The following is a 20972-nucleotide window of genomic DNA, read 5'->3' as shown; positions in this document are numbered from 1 at the left end:
CCATGTACTGGGGATGTTAACAAACACAAATTGTTCATCCAGCAAGTTTCACCTGACGCAAGTACCCGTCTTTTCATCAGGTTTGATCGCTTTAGCCTATCTCAGGTGGCTTTTGTCCTCCTGCCAGCATCCAGCAGCCTGCACAAACTTCAGGAAAAAGCTGATTGAAGGCTGAACTGCTCCCTCCAGGACAGCATCGCTGTCCCCGTGCTGGCGGCTCAGGGCTGCTATGAAATGTGGCCCTACAGTTCTCCTCTGTGATGTGTTGATCTCAGAGTGGTGTTCATCTGTTCCTGAGGGCAGCAAACGGTGTCAGTGGCCCCGAGGAAGAGCCACAACACTTGGTTTCTTTCTTTTTCTCCCCCCTGGCACCGTGACAGCACATCAAGTTAATACCCAGTCTTAGCAGCCTCTTCTGCAATTCTGCTTGAAAGGGTTTCTTCCAATTTATACCTTTTAATTAGAAGCTTTCAACCTGTAATTAGAAACTTACACCAGCCCAACCTTTGTTTCTTAAAAAATGCATTTGTGGTTTAGGCAATTATGGTAACATGAAAAGTAATTATTTTTCTCCGTGTGTGAAATGAGCCTGGTCGTTACTGCAGCCAACAGGAGCAGGAATTTATTTTCTTTCGATTTGTTTTAATTTATTGCAAGAAGTTACGTACCAAGCAAAATAAATAGGTGTTATTATGTAGTAGATGAGGCATGTGTAACTCTGGTTTGGGGAGTGCAGGGAGGGCAGTGGGATCAGCCATTCCTGTGTGCCCCTGGTTACCACACACAGCTTAGCCATGAAGAAATTGCCAGATTGTTGTTTGAGCAGTTTTCACCCAGTTTGTGTAAATGTTCAAGGAGCTGGGGTGGGGTGTTTGTAATAAATATAATTATGGGCTCTTAAGTGCCAGCCAGTGGCATCAGTAGCAGCACTGGTGCCTTGGTTAGAGCCCAGCCTGCCTTGTGATAATGTCATTTTCTGTCTCAGTTCTGACTGTGCCCACCACACAACACAGAGGGCTCTGGGTGTCCCAGCTGGTCAGTTAAGGCTGAAAGCTGGACCACCCCAGGTGAGGAGGGGGACATTGCAGTCATCTCCACACTTATAATAGAAATAATTATTTTTACATCCCTGAATCCCTTCTCTGTCTGCTTAAACACATCATCTTTTTAAACCACATCTGTATTTACCACACATCGTGTTCAACTATCCCCCAATTTCTATGATAATTTCCCTCCTTGATTTATAAGCAACAGAATTTTTTAATTATCCAGATGATTTTAATTTTCTCAGCTATACCTCCACTTCGTTAAACATTAATCTTGCACTTTTTTCTTAGACAATCTCTGTCCTTCACCACTTCTCCAGTTCATAATGAAACTAGATCTCTATAGTATTGCAGACTCATTTTTTTCCCTAGAATAATTTGATATCGTCTGCTTGATCTCAGGTTTTGTCTTCTAAATACTCTATTTGGCTTCTGGTAAACTATTCCAGAAATTACTTTAAATGTTAAAAAAAACCCCAAAAAAACCAAAAAAAACCCCCCAAAAAAACCCCAACAACCTGCCCTAAGACATTTAAGACAACTTTACATAATTACCTCACCTTCAGCAATTCCTGTGCTGTAGTGTGTAGGCAATCACAAAGAATTTACAGTTGTATTTGGGCTGCTCCGTGTTTTCCCAGTTTTGCTGCTTTTTAGTGCTCTGAATAAGCCTCAGCTAGTGCAAAGTGTGCTGGAAGACTGCAGCAGGGGATTTGCAGTGTGGTGGGAGGAACCATATGTTCAAACTTCTCCTCCTGCTGAGGAATGGCATTTTTTTGGAGGGAGAATGAAAGCTGGTTCTCACCTGCTTGGTGCTGCAAGACAATACCCTCCCTACAAACTTTTCTGATTACTCATTTGTCTAGACCCTCTCAAATCTTCTTTTAATATTGTCTGAGCATCTTCCTGATGCTGGCTTTGGCCTCCTTTGTGATGGTTTCAAGCCACTGCTGTTAGCCCTTCTCAGGGGTTTGTGGTCTCTGAAGAGATAGTAAGATATGTCCATTACATGGTCAGAAGAGTATTGTTTTAGCATGAACTCTCTTCAGGAAAAGCTCACTAAACACAGGACCCATAACTCATACTGGGTGAAAAATACATAAACTGGTCCATTGGGCTCTGAGATGAAGTTACCAAAACCAGCAGCAGATTTATTGCACTGCTGATGAAGAAGCAATCCCTGAAGCTGGAAGAGCTCTATTTAAAAAAAAAAGAAGAAAGAAAAGTTGTAAACAGTAGGTTCCCTATCCAAGGAAATAGGAAAGCTTACAAAGTTAGCACAAGGGTAATTCCTTTCTCAACTCCTTTTTATCTTTCTCTTGACTCAGCTTTGTACAAAATCTCTTCAGCATCTGTGTTGCCCAAATACAAAGAAGAAAATTTGTTGCACGCCCTGCCATTTGAACCAGACTTATCTGTAATTCAATTAGAAAACTGTAATTTCCAATAAAGCATCATTAGACCTCTGCACCTGTCAGGTCTCTGACAGATTTAGGTGGGTTTTGCTTGGGAATTACCCGTGGTTTGTGGAGATAGCTAAAATAATTTTCATTTACTGTTCAGTGTATCACATTAGAAATTGCATAAGGTTTTGGACCCGAAGTCATAACAATCTCTTTCAGATTATGGCTGCACTGGAATTGTCACTCATTAGATTTGCAGCATAAACTCTGGAAACCGTGTGGTGATGCACACTGTCAGACTAACCAGTATTTACAGCGATAGGCAGGATTTACAATTGGATGACATGATAATAATATATCCTTGTTTACTTCTCTAATTAATGTTTCTAAAGAAAATACCCTGGAAACCTTCCATAAGCAAGATTTATTTCTGTTGATTGAGACTGTAATCAGATGTCCCTATTCAAACAGTAATTGGTGTGCTTCATTAACATGTAATTGAAAACAAGATTTATGTCTGTGCTAGGCAATAAATAACAGGGATACATATTTTCTTATTAGTGATGATCTCTTCTGTAAGCTCTCAGAGTGCTTGCTGCTTTTGTGTTGTGCCACTTAGGTCATATTTCGATAAAATCACGGTGTCTCAGAAAAAGACATTGTGCATTTAAAATCCTTTGGAACTTAAACTCTTGCTCTGATGTACCAAGGCCAGCTCCCTTCTTTTCTCTTTCCTGCTTTATATTGGAGTCACTGTCCTTGCCATATTTTAGCCTGTGTTTTTCCCATGAAATAGCAATACCAGCTAGGAAAGAATTCTAGTGATGAAGTGGAGACCTCAGGGCAGACACAAAACTCTGCTTGAACTTACATTCAGTTGAGGTTTTCACCAGGTTAGTCAAGGCTCAGCTTGTTGTTCCTCCTTACAAATATTTTTCTGTTGCAATACAAGTGAAGACAATTAAAAAAAAATGTTTCTAAGCATTCTATAAATAGAAACTAAGCATGTCTTCTTTGCAGTTCAGTAAAACCTAATTAACTTCCTGTTAATAGGGAGAAAAGCATTGTGTTTTGTTCTAGGAGTCGACATATATGAGATAACACAGAAATAATGAAGTCAGAAGTGTAAGTCGCTGTGAATGGGTGATCCCATTGATTTCATTGAAACAAGGGAGTTAAAATTGAAAACAAATTTCAACTCGAGAAGCTGGTTCATTACCAGCAAATTGATGGAGCTCTGTGTTTACTTGCTGGCATAATTTACCAATTGTTTGAGATATAAGCAAGCACGGTGCTAACATTGGCTAATTTTATGCTCAACGTGAATCTTATGGCTGGTCAGATGGATACTGTAAAAAATAATTAGAGTCATTAGAAGTAATGGGCTACAGCTGCAGTAATACATGCTCTATTCTCAGTCCAGAGGTTTCTAAGCAAAATTAAATTAGCTCCTGTTACCACACTGCTGCATCATATGCTCCTCACCTCCTGTGCATGAACTTCTCTTCCCATTTCCATACCACAAGCAGCATTTGTGCCACACACAGAAAAAGCCCAAGGAATTCTGAAGCTTGAGGGTATTCCTTGATAGGAAAAAAAAAAGAAAAAAGGAAGTAATAAAATGAGAACAATTATAAAGTGGCAGCAGAAGGTCCTCAGCTCACATTAACTCTTTCCACACGTTGAGGATCATCCCTCTCCTCTGCTGTAGCCTTTAGTGCAGGGCACAGGTTGCAAGTCACTTTTTCATCAGTGCTGGACCTGGACAAATTTTCCCCCTGAACTATTTACATTAAATTGTACTATTTAATACAATTATGCCCATTGTATTGGAAGCATATCTGCAGCCTCCAACTGCAGGTGATACTGCCTGCACATCTTTAATACCCTCTTTTTTTTTCCAAAATTCAAAAGTCTCTTCGTAAGAGTAAGAAAATGCTGCATTATCCTGGAGGGGGTGAGGGGAGGGACAAGAAGGAAATAGATTCCATGGTCCTGAAGTGATTAATGTGACTGTTTATGATGAAGGAAATGAAAACTAGAAATCAGGGTAACTAATGATCTTTCCAAGTGAATGACTTTCTCTGGAACCACAATACAAACTCATGTGCTATTTCCTTTAAATTATTGCTGAAGTTCCCAAAGCAAAGCAGGGATGAGACTGAAATTTTTTTTCTTTTTCTTTGTCAGTTTTCAGGAGCACAGAATTCCCATCGATTTCCAGGGGTTCAGTGGGAGATGCCCACATGCCATTCCCTCTCTTTAAAACAGGAGGTTTTAAACAGGAGGTTTTTATTTTTTAAAATCCTACTACCTTTGGTGGTAGGATTGAGGAGAAAGGCTTAAGAGGCACATTTAGCACTGTCCATTTTGGGTGGTGAGCTGGAGCTGAGTGTGCTCAGGGGGAGGAACAGGGCTAACACTATTTCTGCTGAAAGGACAAGCCCAGCACTGCAGCTTGGGAAAGATCAGTTATCCATGTGCCAGCCATTCATCCCTGGCCATGGCAACTTCCCTGGCCTCAGTTATTGCAGTGTATAAATGCTTCACAACTGCTAATATATTTATCTTTCCATCCTCCCTATGGAGTTGGGAAGTGCTGTTACCTCTGTTGCAGAACTAAGAACTGAGATTAAGGGTCAGATTTGCTATGGCATTTAGGTGCTCAATGGGATTTTCAAAAGTAGCTAACACCCATTGTAATAAGTGGAACTTGGATAGTTCTGAAAATCCTGTTACTTGTGTCTTTTTTTAAAAAAAAAATTGGACTTATATGAAACCTTGGGATCCAGAGGAGTAGTTCCCAAGTTGTGGGGAGTCACCCATACAGGAGAATGTCTCTTCATCCACCTCCCAGGAGACTGGAGGTGGGACAGGAGCAATTTCATGGCAGTAGTTTATCTCAGTGCTGAATTCAGCAAGCTGTAACTGTGCAGAGCATTGCATTTACCCTTCTTGCCCAGCTCTGCGAGAGAGGTCAAAATCCAGTCCTGCAAATACTGGAGCAAAAATAAGCAGCACCCATGGTCAATAAAAAGGGCTTATGTGCCAATTGCTGGGATGGAAAATTCAAGAGCAGGAGCAAATAATGAAACAATCTATATTCATGCAGCCACCTTTCCAGCCTACTGCTCTAAGTACAGGCTTACACCTCACCAGGAGATGGGAATCCCACTAAAAGCTCTGGAGTATCACACTGGAAAACAAATGTTGATTTTGAACAAATTATCTGTTCATCTCTAAATCATTTTCTTTCATTATTAGTCTCCAAATTGGTTCTGCTCTGGAAGGCAGAATTAGGTTTAAAAGCAGAGCGTCTCTTAAACGCCTGCTTCAAATGAAAGTGTTCGGTAAACATTGCTCAAACCCCCAGAGCATAAACTCCTCAACTGCTTTCTCTGGCTTTGCATAGATTTTACAGCTCCTGGTTTATGGCCAGGTGGCTCAGAGATTCATTCAGGATATCAGAAAATAATCAAATGAAATCCCTTACAAACATATGCCCCTTAAATACCAAGGAAACAATTTTTAAGACCTTCCTGTCCTCCTTTACAGTAGCATAAACTGGGACAAGAGTCCCAAAAATATGGATTTACACCAATATGGAACATGGAGGAGAGAGAAGAGTCAGGCTCCAAACCCCAGCACGAGTACAAAGCCATGCAGGCTGCAGCCCAAGGTTTTCATTATTTCAAGACCTGCACTTGGCTGTTGCAGTATTTTCAATCATTTCTGCAGTTTCAAGGTTCTAAAAAAGATCCCTGAGCTTTCAAGTTGCATTTTCAGCATTAAAGGGTTGGGTTTGTGTTGCATCAGTGTGTCAGCAGGATTGCAGCTGTCTGAGGCTGTGATTTGGGATGCTGGGGTGGGGGTCAGCTCAGCGAGGAGGGTGATGGAGCAGCAGCAAAGCCCCAGCTGTTGTTGTGTTCTTGTCCCATGTCACACCACTGTTGGGAGGGTCCTGTGTACCTCCAAAAGCTCTGCATGGGTTAGAATGCATCCAAAAATCACATGGTTTCCAACAGTGTTTGCAAGATGCTGTTACTCCACTTCTTCAGGTGGAGGAGGGAGAATATCTCCATCGCTTTGTTACACGTGAAAGAGAATAAAACTCTGGGGCAATGTTGTCTATGACACTCCAGATCATTGGTGGCTTATTCAGAGCTTGAATTTCAACTGATTGCTGTTCAGGGCACCTGTGTGCAGAGGGAAAGGTGCAAGAAGGTCCTCTGTTGATTCTCCCCCACCTTAGGAAAACTTCCACCGAATTCCCAGCTCTCCTGGCTCTCCAGTAAAGGTGTGGGACTGGGAGGCTGCACAGAGCAGGAATGGAGTGCTGCTGCAAAGGAGTGTGTTTGCTCTGTGGTGTCTGAACACCACGCTGTTTTGCACGTAGGAGATTTATTTCTCAGTGGATAGAAGAGCTAAAAGATTAACAGATGAACAAATACATTGAGACAGCCGGGACATCAAAGAAATTGGAGAGTCACTGAGATGCTGGAGAGTCACTGGGCCGTGTTCTTAGGAATTATTTTATCCTCAGATTACCTCAGCTGTCTTTGGGGTTTGGACACATCCTCTGGTGAATTTAGCTACATGATTTAAGCTGTAACTGGCCCAAGCTCTCTGAGGATTGTGCCTGTGGAGCAGAGGGAATGTGTGCCTGCATGCCAGACACTGCAGCACAGATCCTGGGGGCTTAGGGCAAGCAGAGGGTCCTTTGTTTTTCAGTGTTCCTGTGAGGTACACCAAGAGTGAGAGTGTACTGAATCCCTGGGCAGAAATCTCCAGGGGAAGTACAGGTCAGACAGCTTTTTGTCCTCCATGCAATCTGCAATTCAGTCAGGCAGGAAAAAGAAGTGAGTTACAGCAGTCGTAACCTTGGGTGCCTCACACAGGAACCAGCTGAGGGGTGATGGCAGTGGAAGGAATCAGAAGAAAGTTTACACAAAATGTGGCTTCCCTGCAGAAAACAAAAAGCAGCTCAGAGGGGTTGTGCAGAGGCTGCTAACCATGAGACCATGCTGCATATGCCTCAATTGCTCCCTGAAATTTAGATTTAGTTAAGTCAGCCAGGAAATTATGGATGAGTTCAGGGTCTTGAGGGAAAGGTGTTCAAAAAGCAGCAATATGAAGACACTGAAAAGAGGGAAAGTCGTGACTTGAAAAGTGCCACACAGAGGGAGCTGTGCCTGTGCTTTATTGAACTGTTGCCTGCAATAAATACAGCTGAATTCCCTCAGTCTCCCATAATGTTGTCTCAGTACCGGCAGGAGTCCATTTAAGAGCACACTTACTTGCACAAATGATTATGTATATGGAGAGCAGAGAAAGAGCTGATGCAGGCAAACCCTGAGAGCTGCCCAGGAGAGCTGGGGGTGCTGCTGGGCTGCCCCGTGCTCAGCTTTGGTCGGTGCTGCCAGCACAAAACAGGCAAAGCAGAGGAGCTCCAGTTCCAGCCCTCCCATCTGCTTCACCTGAGGAGACCATAGCCTAGATTTTGTGATCATGCAGTAAATAAATGATAATAAAATCAACTAAGAGGCTATTCTCAAAGAGGGAGAGTTGGTTTTTTATAACCATTTGCAATACAGAGAGTAATAAGAGACCGCACTATAAATAAGAAAGAGACAAGTGTAATAGAAGACCTAAAAATGGATGATGAACAAGGAAGACTTGTTGAACCTTGTGCTTCTGCACTTTACAGCATTAACCCCAATTGCTGCAGTTAAAGGTCTGGCTGTGTTGCAGAGCTCTAACAGGGCTGTCAGAGGCCTGTGCAGTGTATCCACAGTTAGGAGGGGCTGAAGCTCTGCAGAGCACATGATCATGCCTGGTGTGATTGTGAGCCCCATAACAAATTTTGGGGTCTTCAGCCTGATTGTTTTCATTGATTTCCTTGTATCTTCAAACCCTTCCAAACATCCCATTGTAGGAATTCAGGAGAACTAATTCATTCCTGTTTGAAGAGTGGTTTGGGGAAGAGAAACACTTGCACCCTCTGTGTGGGTGCTCAGCTTTGCTGATCTCCCCCGTTAGCGCTGATGAGTGAGAAAGCTGAACTAGGAATAAGAGCAGGCTGGCCCTGGGGGTGCCTTCATTGCCCCTTTCCTCTTGGCCCAGCGCAGCAAAGCTGGCATGGAACGTCAGCAGGTCAGACCTGCGATGTGTTTTGCATGAACCTTTCCCTCTGGAGGCGGGTGAGGAGCTGCACACCAGCAGGGTGTGGGGGGCAGTGGGTGTGAGCAGGAGCTCCGAGCCCACGGGGCTGGGTGACCGCTCTGTGTTGCAGGCTGGAGTCGCCCACGCGCGCGCTGGTGATGGAGGCTCCCAAGGGCATCGAGATCAACGCCGAGGCCGGCAGCCTGAAGGCCACGTGCAGGACAGAGCTCAGGCTGGAATCCAAAGATGGAGAGGTGAGTGGAAAACACCAGCCCTGCGGAGCTGTAGGCCTGTGGGTCACCGAGCTGCTGTGTTTGAAACGCTGCTGGGAAAGCCTGGGGACAGGGGGCTCTCCTGACTTCATTTCTGCTCACTCTGATCCATCACATCCCAGGCAAATCAGGCTCACTCCGTGGCAAAGGCTGATTCATTATTTTTAAAGTGCGTGGATAATAGCATCTGTTGTTCCAGCAGATTTATGCGGCTGTAAAATGCACGGTGCTCCTAAATTCTTTGTTTCCTTGTCATCTTAAAACAAGATTTACTTGGCCAGCATAATTAAATCTTTTATCATATATTTTTCTATAAGAAGAGCCTAATTCGCTGGTATTGATCTGAAAAGCTTTTGTGGTTGATGTTTCATTCTGGAAAGCAAGAGAACATTAGGAGACACAGGTTGTTGCACTGGAGAAACTTCCAAAGGGTAAGAGAGAACAATTAAAAATTAATTAAAATTAAAGCTGGTCACATAGTGCAAAAGTAAACTAGGCGTTGATTTAAGCCTCTCCTGGTGTCACAAAGTCATGTGGGCACATGGTTCTCATCCCCTGGAATGGATGACGTGGTTTCCAGTGGGGAAACCACTGAGAGCCTTGCCAGGAGGAGATGCCCATGGAACACAAACCTCCAGGCAAGAGGGCTCCCACATAAATTAAGATTTACCTATCCTAGGGTCAGGGCTTAAAACTAGAAAGACTTTTTAATTGCAATTTCTGTTATTTCTAAACATTTGCATTTTAAGACAGTCCAAACCTAGACTGTGGGTGTTAACAAAAAAACTGTGAAAAATACCAGAAACAAAAAGCCTACCTAATACACTGAGACTGAAATCCAAGGCATTTCACAACTTCAGGCAGTTGCTTTCAATACTAAGTTGATTTTAAAATGCATTAATTGACTTGTGTCTTTCAGGACATGAGATGGGTGGATACTAAAACATGAGGTTCTTATTGTAATTGCAAATATTCTCAGTCACCCTGTATTATTCTGAGGTTCAGGTTATCTTACTGTGTTCTGTTCCCCTGCAGCTGCCACGTGTCTGAGAGCTGCCACATGTTGTTTGCCTTATGTTGTTTTTTAAGGAGGAATTTAGGACTGTTAGAACATTTGAGTTATTTTTAATATACACAAAAGTGTTACACATATACATAAGATATGCATAAAATATGCATTAAAATATGCATAAAATATACATTAAATATACATAAAATATAGATAAAAGTCAGTGCTGGGAGCTTGCAAATGTAACTGGCAATGGGATGAGGGTGGCAGAAATCCTGATGGAGGAGCAGGGGGTTGGATGGGTGTGAACCATCCACACTCCCTGTCTGACAGAGGGGTACCTCTGCTTGGGTCAGTCCAAACCTGGGATTGGATTCCTGGCAGGTGTTTTTGGAAAGCTAAAAGCCAAGAAAACACAGTGGATGCATCAGCAGAAACAAGCTGGAGGTCATGGTAAAGGCAGATAAAGTGCTCACCCAGATTTGTTTCAGACTTTCCCATCCTAGAACACTTCCCTACCCAGTTTTTGCAGCAGCTGAGTTGTCTGGAGGAAACTTCTTTAAACACAGCGCCAGAAATAACAGCTCTCCGCTAATTCTTTTTTTCCTTTTTTTTTTCTCTCTCTCTCTCCACCTCTGACTCCAGATAACGTTGAATTCTGCAAAAATCAAACTACCTAACTTGCCTCAAGGATCTTCCTCTTCTGCAGGGTCCAGGCAAAAAATCTACGAGCTCTGTGTGTGTCCCAATGGGAGGCTGTTCCTGTCTCAGGCAGGCAGCAGCTCCACCTGCCAGATAAACACGAGCGTCTGCCTTTGAGAGACAATTTGCAGTGGGGCATCGCAGGCAGCACAAAAGCCAGTTCTGGTCTCACAGATCCAGCTGCCAACTATTTTTACTAGAACACAGAAAGCCTATCAAAGACTTCTTTTGTGTGTGCGCGCGCGTGTGTGTGAATATATATATAAAAAAAAATATATATATAAGATATATATATATATATCCTCTGTGTAAAACGATGTTTCAGTACAAGGAATCCCAGGGTGACCCTGTTACATTTGTGTAGCATTTCTCTTTCCCACGCCAAAATTTACTGGTACAATCTGCTGAATTGGATCTGATGCTCCCCTGGACCCCTCTGTATTAATACAGCGCAATGATCACCCCTCGTTTTTGATCAGGTTCTCAGAGCAATGGGATTGCTGGCTGGGCAAGACCCTGGAACCAATGCAGACCCACCAACATCCAAAGGGAAGAGAAGCATCTCTGATTATTTCTGCGCCATTAAATCAGTGGCATGAAAAAGAAATAATTTCAAAAAGAACAAAATCACTTACAGTGATCCAAGATACCTGAAGTTAAATTACTCTTTAATTATCATCTGAAGCATGGCTCCCTCTTTGGGGAGATGGATGCACTTGGGCAGTAGGAAAGTCCAGACCTTCTTGCTGAAATAATAAATGTAATTTTCTGAAGGGGTTCAACACTTGGCCTGTACACGGCCAAAGATGCCTTGTGCTATTCAGGTGTGACACGTCAGGTCCAACATTAACCTAAAATCATCTCTGTGCTGGCAAAACTGGTGTTGTATTTAGTTATTGGACGGAACCAAATGGTGAAAGTTGGACTAAGTAGAAAAATCCTGAACCTCTTTTGTTAACAGGTGTCCTGGATCACCCCACAAACTCCCCATCAACACCTTCAGTTTTGAACATATTTGGTGTGAAGGTGTGAAGATTTGAGATTTGGACATTGACTAAATACCTGTAGAAACAGGGAAAATCAACTAGAAACTGAGAAAATCATAAAATTAAATGTATAATGCAGATGCTACACCAGGATTTTTGTCATGTTTCTTTTCAGGAGATACAGTCCAAGGTCACTTAGATTTGGTGGAAACTGCAAATATCAGAGATGCTGACAATCAAAGACTTTTTTTAAGGATTTATAAAGATTGTGACAAAGCCAGATTACTGAAAGGAAGGGCTTTGGATGCTGGTTCCTCTAGAATTTGAGTCCCCAAAACTCTGTGGTTGAATCTTATCATGGTTGCATTTTTTCCGTATTTTAAAGTCTTGGAGTCACGGGCAGGATAAAACACAAAAATCTGATCTGGTAACATTCCTTCCACTTTTGAAGTTTTGGAAAATAATGAGAAGAGCCCAGATCATTTAATTCTGACCCATAATTTCATCCACATGCATGGAAAAATCCTTTAAAAAACCAAATATACCAATTACTGCAGAAGTTTTCAAGTCACAGCAAATCTCACGAGGACAGCAAGGTTTCTAAGCCACTGAGATGCTTTTGAAATATTACCTCATGTGCAAATAAGACAGATCTGTGCCCATCCCTAGTGATATCTAACCAAAGCTGGTATTCTTCAAGTGATCTTCAAGATAAAACAGCTGACAGAAATCTTTAGAAATAATTTAGCCCATTCCTTTTTTTACAGCTTTTCATGTATTTTCTTGTGGTCTCGAGAGTACCAGGGTTTGATTTTTTTTTTTAATTTTTTTTTTTTTAATTAACAATTCTGGCTCAATCCAAAACCGATTGGACTCAAAGAGAAGGTTTCTATGGAGTTTAGATTAGAAGTGTTGCTGCCTAACAAAGCAGCACTCCCCAAAAAAAATTTATTCCTGAAAGAGTATTGAATGATTTCCTTTTACTTCAATAATGCTTTCTGATAAATTAACGAATTCAAACTATTTGTTAATGAATGATTCCTGTAATTATTATGTCTTGAATCAACGTTTGAATGCAAAGGGTCACCCAGGGTAACAATTGTATTGGGACACAGGACTATACCATCTCTGTTCAAAGAGGGGAATTGTGCCTATGCCTTAAGTCAATGCACTCAGCAAGGAGAAGCACATCATATTTATCTTGTTATTAAATCTAGTTTATTTGGGGGGAGGGGCAGGAGGGTGTCTTGGGAACTGGTTGTGCAACTTCAAACAGATATTGATGAAATACATTAAGACTGTAGGGGCACCTAGAATGATACAGACTTTTTTTTTTTTTTTTCTTTTACCATGTTAAATATAGCAAAATACTGTGTATGTTACCTCTGGGACCATGACTGAAGTCCCATTCATAGTCCTACATTTACTGTAGAATTTTTTTCCCTGTTTCATTGAATTCTCATCACTAACCTCATAGCAAGCATGGCCCAATCCATAACCAAATCCTGTGTGAGCAGTTTGAAGAGACGTGCAGGAAGAGTTCCCTGTGAATGAATTAAATTAACTTCCCAGCCCTGGGAGCATTCAGGTGGGTGAGGAAGGCAGGGCTGAACACAGGGACTGGCCCATCAGGGATGCTGCGTCCTGATTTCTGTGCTCTGCTCCCGTGGCTCAATCCTCATCTCTCTGCCACCCTCTGGATGCTCCCAATTTCCATCCCAACAAATTAATTTTGAGTGGCTGATTTTCTCAGCTGGGCTCTTGGATGAGGTTATCACCTTCTCATATCACAACAGCCACGAAACTGCCAAGGACATTCATATCTTGGCGTGAATTTCTGCTGGGCAGCTGTTAGGAAATGACCTTAACATCTGTGCCATCACTGCAGATGCTTCTCTGAGGTGAACAAAGGGTACCTTAATTATGTCTACTGAAAGAAATTCTTCTTGTTTCGATATATTTTACAGCCATGTTTCTTCCACCTTGAAAAACATAAAATTATGTGTTGTGTTGAAATGTGAGGAGTTGTTGTTAGAAAGAATGAACCCCTGTAGGACTTGTAGATCATTTGAACAGCACTTGAGTTTTAAGACAGTGGTTTGGGTGATGCTGCCTGTGCTGGTCAGCAAGTGGCAAACGTAAATACAGGCTGGGCAGAGAATGGCTCAGGAATATTCCTGAGGAGAAGGACTTGGGTTGTTGCTTGAGGAGAAGCTCAACATGACCTGAAGTGCACTCACAGCCCAGAAATCCAATCCTGTCCTGGGCTGCACCAAAAGCAGTTGAGGGAGGGGATTCTGAGCTCCTGTGACACCCCACCTGCAGTGCTGTGCCCAGCTCTGAGGGTCCCAGTGTCAGAAGGACGGGGACACATTGGGGTGGGTCCAGAGGAGACCACAAAGGTGCTCTGAGGGCTGAGGCCCTCTGGGACTGCTGAGGGTGTTCACCTGGAGAAGAGAAGGCTCCAGGGAATACCCCAGAGCCCCATCCAGTGCCTAAAGCGGCTCCAAGAGAGCGTGAGAGGAATTTTTTACAAGGGCAGGGAGTAATAGGACATGGAAGAATGGCTTCAAACTGACAGCAGGCAGAGTTAGCTTAAATATTAGGAAGAAACTCCTTGCTGTGAGGGTGGTGAGGCCCTGGCACTGGTTGCCCAGGGAAGCTGTGGATGCCCCATCCCTGGAAGTGTTGGATGTGGCTTGTAGTAGCCTGGTCTAGAGGAAGGTGTCCCTGCCTCTGGTAGGGGGTTGGAACTGGATGGTCTTTAAGGTCCCTTCCATCCCAAACCCTAACCCTAACCCATTCTAGGATTCTATGAAAGCAGAGCAAACAGGACTGTGTCTCAGATCCCAGGGGAAAATAACAGGCATTTTGTTTAAAAAGCTGCCAGCAAACACATGCAGCAATCTCCCACTCCACAGTTTGTTGTGGAGTAGCTGACTCTCCTGTTGGACAAGGCAAGGGCACGAGAGTCCCTTCCCCTCCTGCCTTGCCCAGAAATCCCTCACAGTATCTGTGAGGCTGCTTTTCCCTGAATCTGTTTAAACCAGAGCTTCTCTGACCAGAATTTCATCCATATGCTCTACCTACCATTGATAAAATGCCAGAAACAAACAAGAGTTGTGCATTTCATTGTGAGTCGGGCCTGAAGTTTAGTTTGGTTGAGCATCTCTATTTGGAAGATGGGGTTGATCTCCAAGTGGAGTTTAGATTGTTTCTGCTGAGATCAGTGGAAGAGATGGTGATGACTTCATGGGCTGGGCAGGTGACAGCACTGAGGGGACATTGCCAGCCCTGGGGGTGGCTGTGGGGCTGAACAAGACCCTGCACTGCACCTGTGAGCACTAAAACCCAAATGCTAATCAAGGGACTGTGCCACCAGTGTCAGTGCACCTGGGAAAGCCATGCAGGAGTCCTGTGTGGACCATCCATCATGTGTGGTGGCTCTCTATAGGACTGCAGGACCTTGTCCAGCTTGCTGGAAATGTGACAGTTCAGGAAAGGGTCAGGAGAATGACAGTCAGTGCTCACCTGTGACTGGAACCTTATCCATATGTAGTGTGTGACCCTTCTGTCATAGCTGAGGTAGGATGGTGCTTTTAAAGCAAAACTTTGCCCTTAGCAAAAGCAGAGGTCCTGATAATGGCTGTAGATCTGTATCCATTCCCCAAGTTTCTCTGTGGGGTTTTTTGGCTGTTGATTTGTTTGGGGTTTTTATTCATTTTGAAGCATATTACCCCAGAGTCAGTGAAATGGGCAGCTAAAGAGTACAAAGAAATGTTAACAGTAAAGGAAGTCATCAGGAGGGGAAGCCAGTAACTACTACAATATGTACAAAGCCTCTCCTCAGTGTTCATTTTTAGAAAACTGAGTATGTGCAAGAGTGATTTGTATTTGGTTACCTCAGTCATGTGCTGACAAACAGCTGTGTTCTAGAAAGGTTGTGGGTTTTTTTCCTCCTCTTATGATAAATACCACATTGCACAAACAAAAAGTTTGAAGGAATTATCCTAAAAATAGAATCTGCACTATATGGTATAGCAAAATGATGGCTAAATAAAATACCCTCCCTAGAAATTGCTCCAAGGTTAAAGGGAGATTCCTGTGGAACCTGTGAAGGCTAGCTCACATCACAACCTGGTGAAAATCCATTTTGTTGTCATAAGATGCTCACACATGCACACAAATACACACACACACTCATAAACACTTGTTTACAACAAAAGCCAATTCTCTTTATATTTGTTCTTATGGCTTTAAGTTTCACATTGCAAAAGAGAGTGAGACAAAGACCAAAGACTTCAAGAAATTCATCCCTCTCTGGTTGCCCTCACACCTGAAATGCATTAACTTTAATGGTGCTTTTTCTGAACTGGGCTGGAAAAATGCAGGTGTATCATAAAGCTGCATTTGGGAGAATAAAGTGGCAGGAAGGCTCTAACTTGGTTAACAGGAAGAGGATGGAATAACGTGAAAAATCTGGAAATGTGTGCAGAGGGAAAGGTTAGCTGAAATTTGAAATGTGGAGAAATAGCCCAGAGAAAGCTTAAAGACATCATCCTGGGCTGAAAGGATAAATAAACTGAGGAAATGGTGCCAGCTGCTCACTCGAGCATTAGCAGGGCAGGAGCTCCAGTGGCTGCTCAGTGGAGAAGAGTAACTGCTGCAATGATTTCATTTTAGAAGTACCTACAGTAAAAACATTAAAAACAAACAAACAAACAGAAAAAAAAAAAAAAAAAAGTTAGAGGCTGTGCTCTTTTTTATGGCTGACATTTTAAATTTTGAAATGTCATCATCCAGAATTCACCCCAGCAAGCGCAGGGTGTGTTCCTGCCAAGCTTTGCCAAGCGCTGCTTTGGTGCTTTTTGAATGTGAAAATAGCAGCCTTTTTATTGCCCTGGCTGTTCAGGAACGTGATCCTGGCAACAGTTCCCTTCTCCTCATTTTAACCATTTTTTCCTCTGCTCTGAAATTGCTGTGTAATGTTTTGGTAGCTGGTGTCCTGCTCTCAAATCCAGCAGCCCCCAAGCCTGCATCATGTCACATCCCAGTCACACAGAGCCCCAAATCCTGCGTGTGGCAGTGGCATGACCCTGAAACTGGGGACTTGCAGGTAAATTCTGCCTGGCAGTTGCTGTGTATTCACAGCTGATGTAGCCAAGTTTGCTGTGAGTGCAGCAGGATTAAACACTGACGTGGTACTGAGGTTATTCAAGCAAGAGTGGAGTGAATTAAACAAGGCAGGTAGGAGGGAAGGGGAAGAAATGGGGAGAGACATCACCCTAATCACAGTAATGCAGTCAACATCTCTGTCCCTTTGCACTATTATACCTTAAATTAATAACATCCATTTTACTAAATATGGTAGCAATTATGCTTGATCTTTTCATGGAGCTTGGTGGAATTACTGTCACTGAAACCACTTACAGCTCGGGCTGTTCAGGATTGCTGGGGTGTTGTTTCCATCCACAATAACCACAGTGGCTTGGGGCTTGGATGGAAATTGTAGTGAATAGCTTGTATTTAGAAAGCTTTTAAGTGTGCTGTGGTTGAGAGGCCCCTGGTTATGCACATCCAGCCCTGAGGCTTTATCATTTCAGCCTCTCTTGTCTTGCCACTTGAATTGTATTGTGCCCTTGTGAAAAGCGACACACGGTATAAAGAACACAGGAAAAGATGGATATTTAAAGCTGCAGGATTTTTATCTGAAATGAAGAAGGAAATACAATCAGAGTGCCCCACTGAGATTTCCCATCCAAATCACACTAAACTAGAGGGGCAAGTCCCTTAAAAATTAATTTGCTACAAGTGTCATTCCTGCAGCAAAGTTAGCGCTGGTGTCTCTCCCAGGAAATGTCTCACCTTATTGCAGCTGGAAGCCCTGTGGTGGCTGGGATTTTGTGCCACCAGTCAGGAGTGATGGGGTTGCCTCTTCAGAGGAAATCAGGTTTCCTTTGAGGCAGCCAGTCTCCATGGATTGAGCTTTTGTTAGCTTTTAACAGGGATTAAAGAATAGGAGGGGTAAGTCCACTGTGAAATGATGTGTAATTGTGTGTTTGCCTCATTTAGTTGGTTGAAACTATCCACCAGGAAGAGAAAATATCAGGAGAAATTTCTGTGAAAATGTTACATTTACATTGTGCCACCAAATGCTTCAGATAAAAACATGCAGCTTTAGCTAAACTATCTTTTCTTCTGAGATCAAAAAGGACTCTTTGGAGCATCTCATCGGGTCCTACCCAAATGGAAAGTTTTACCATTCCTAACATATTTGTCATTATAGGAACAGGCTCATTGCGAAGCACAAGTCATGTGCATCTTTGCATGTAACAGGAATTTTAAATTGCATTGCACTCTTACATTTTTTCCCCATTTAAAGGCTTAACCATTGATAGGAGATATAGAGCCCTCTGAAAATGTAGTTCTAAATGCATTATCCCCTTCTAAAGCAATGTATGTCCTTTGGTCTTTTAAAAATTTCTTCATAATGGAGTCCTTGAAACATCTTGAGGCAGGCTCACTCTGGAGAGCAAGAGAGTAATTATTTGTGGGTGGTGCTATTTTTGCTGAAGCTTGGATTGTAGCTGAAAAAAAATGTTGGTGTTAGAGCTTCTCCCACACTCCTTTATCTGCAAACCCCACAGCTCCCCACACTGGGGCTGGAGCTCTCCAGGGTGGCTGCCTGAGAGCAGGGACAAGCACAGCCTGATGGTTTTGTCTCAGCTGGGTCCTGCTCTGGTCCTGTGCACTCAGAATCAGCTGTCACAGAGAATGAGACACTTTGGCAGTTCCAGGGGTTCTGCAGATGGTACAAGATGATGTGTAGCTGCAGCCTGAGCGGGGTAAATGATGCTGGTGGTTGTTGGGTGCTGTTCTCACAAGCCTTGAGAGCAGCAGCTCCTGAGGGCAGGCACTGCTGGGGGAATTCACTCTCTTGTCCCTTTTTGTGGGTTGTCAGAGTGAGCATGGATGTGAAAATGAACAAATCCTGCAAAGCAAGAGCGTGCCAGAAACCTCAGGAAGGGCAGATGTGAGCAATCACTGTCCACTGTGTTTGTCAGAGAAGGGCTAATGGACAGCAAGCACACCTGGATTCCTCCCTAGGCCAGAGCTGTTCCTGAGCTGTGACCCACACCTCGCTCTGGATCTGTGGTAGATGGCAGCAGGGAAAGGATTGACCTGCTGGATCTGGATTTTGCTTGTTTTATTTTTTCTCCCACCCAATCTTTGAATTCCCTGTGAGCAAATGCCAATAGAGTTGTCAATATTCACCCCCCCAAAAAAAGCTCTGTATAAGTAGAGCCAACAGCAAAACAACGTTCAGTGCTAGTCAAAGCAAACCCTGTTCATCTACAGCAGCAGCATAAAAGGCATGACCCCTGTGCTACAGCAGTTTTCATCTTTGATGGGAAAACACCTTGTCTGACCTCTACACTGAAAACCACCAATGACCTTGATCGTGTAAACAGGACAAAATGAATTTAAAGTCTTATCACAGTTCTCATGACAAAATTCAGATTTGTTTGGCTTTTTTTTTTTCTTTTTAATTTATGTATGTGTGTGGTTGTGTGGGAAAATAAAGCTTTTTTGTATCAAATAACATCAATCCTTGCACACTCTATGCAAAATTTTGTAAGCATTGCAATAATGCTATGAATTACACAAGGAACTATTTTAACTTTATTACACTTTCTGTATAAAAAAAAAAAAGTTTGTATTTAAATGATTTCAACTGCAATCTTGTAAAATATATTAATAAAATAATGATTGTTAAGAAGGAAAGAGATGTTGGGGTTTTTTTGTTGATCACTGTAGTGATCCATTTCACAGGAGCGAGTACCTGGATATATTTATGGCAAAAATCCTGTAGAAGATGGAATGAGAATATCTGTGAATTGTTGGCAGAAGAAAACCTGTCATCAACAAAACAAAGGATTTTGTCTTTGGGGGAAGCTGAGTCTTTGTAGAATTTCTCACCCTTATCCTGGCATTAGAGACTCAGAGCCAAGATGTGCTGCAGGCACTGAGGTGCTGCCTGAGCATCACAAACCTCCCAAAGAGCATCATCATTTTCTGGTAAATGGGATCTGGTGCTGCTTGTGCTCCAAACCAGCAGGAGCTCAAGGTTTTCCAAGAGTGACCAGAGCTGGGTACACACACCCAGGAACAGATCCCCACCTGCACACAGTGGAGGGAGCAGGAGCTCGAGTCTGCCTGTGAAAAAATAAAATAATAATTAAAAAATAAGTGAATTTAAAAAACCAAACAAAAAAAAAAATCTAAATCCCAAATCCAGCAGCCTGGACCAGGTCACAAAAAGCCTCTTGGAAACTTCTGCCTGCTTTAATCATCCATCAGTTTTATTTTAATTGGCCAGCTAATCAGCTGCTCATTGGTGACTCTGCACATGCCAGGCAATCACTTCTGAGGACATTTTGCAGGAGCTGGGTTTAAAATCTGAATTTGTTCATCCTGGATTTTGTCAGAAAATTAGAGCATTGATTGAGGCTCATTATCTGAACAAATTGCAATATTTTAGTCAGGGTGGGAAGTTGTTTGTGCTTTCCAAACCCCTCAGAGAGAGCAAGCCCAGTGCCCACAGGACACAGGCTGGAGGAACACTTGGTTACCAGTTTGCAGGGGCTGCTGTTTACCAGGCTCCACACAAGTTCCCTCAGTTCTGTTGGGTGGGCACACACAGTCTTCTGCTCTCTCATTGGGTCTTGGACTGTTTGTCCTTTAAAAAATAAAAAAAAAAAGAAAAAGAGAAAGGACATCTTTCAGCTGAACTTCAGCTGCAGTCGTTGGCCTGAATTTGGAATTTCCAGTGAAGTGACAATGAAATAATTCAGGAATGAACCCTCATGCAGAAGGACATTGGCAGGAAGCTCCCAGCCCCCACGAGGGGCAGCTCTGTGTAGATGAGCAGCAGCAGCTCTGCCCTGGCTGCAGTGACCAGGACCTTCCCCAGCACTGGGAAATTCCTCAGCACCTCCCTCTGGATGGGGGGGATTTAAACAGGGGGAGTTCTGCAGCTCAGCCTCAACAGCAGCAAGTTTGCTTTTTGAATTTTGAAGTTTGCAGTGCCCCCATGCTAGAAATGCTGGGGGGTACTCAACAGCAGCAGCATCTTCACTAGTTTTAAAGTTTGGGAAGCCAAAAATAGGATTTGGCTTCCAAAATCAATGCCTGGGAAAATCACCAAAATGGAATTTTCTTCCAAGTATCTTGCCCCTCACTTTTTAAAAAGTACCTCCCAATTTTTTACCTCCAAATTTTTTCTTGCTTTCTTTTCTACCCCTACAGGTGAGTGTTTCTTTTTTTTTTTTTTTTTTAGCCTAAATAACAAAGATAAACAAAAAAGAATTACCAAATAAAGAATCATTAAG

The 20972-nt window shown here is 42.9% G+C and overlaps 1 protein-coding gene across 14 annotated transcripts in view; it reads left to right on the top strand.

Annotated features, from left to right (window-relative positions):
* Positions 1–19365, top strand: part of SGCD (sarcoglycan delta) — a 301761-nt gene extending 282396 nt beyond the window's left edge. For all 14 annotated transcript variants that reach the window (XM_086852001.1, XM_086852006.1, XM_086851997.1 and 11 more), the window contains 2 exons: positions 8742–8865; positions 10538–19365. In XM_086852001.1, coding sequence (XP_086708127.1) covers positions 8742–8865; positions 10538–10711 — 298 coding nt within the window. In that variant the 3' untranslated portion in view covers positions 10712–19365. The remainder of the gene's footprint in view (positions 1–8741; positions 8866–10537) is intronic.
* Positions 19366–20972: the final 1607 nt, after the last annotated feature.

Source organism: Cyanistes caeruleus, chromosome 15, assembly GCF_971803275.1.
Source record: "Cyanistes caeruleus chromosome 15, bCyaCae1.hap1.1, whole genome shotgun sequence".
In the NCBI taxonomy this organism is placed as follows: domain Eukaryota; kingdom Metazoa; phylum Chordata; class Aves; order Passeriformes; family Paridae; genus Cyanistes; species Cyanistes caeruleus.
The sequence above is the reverse complement of the archived record's forward strand: the minus strand, read 5'-3'. Positions and strand labels throughout refer to the sequence as shown.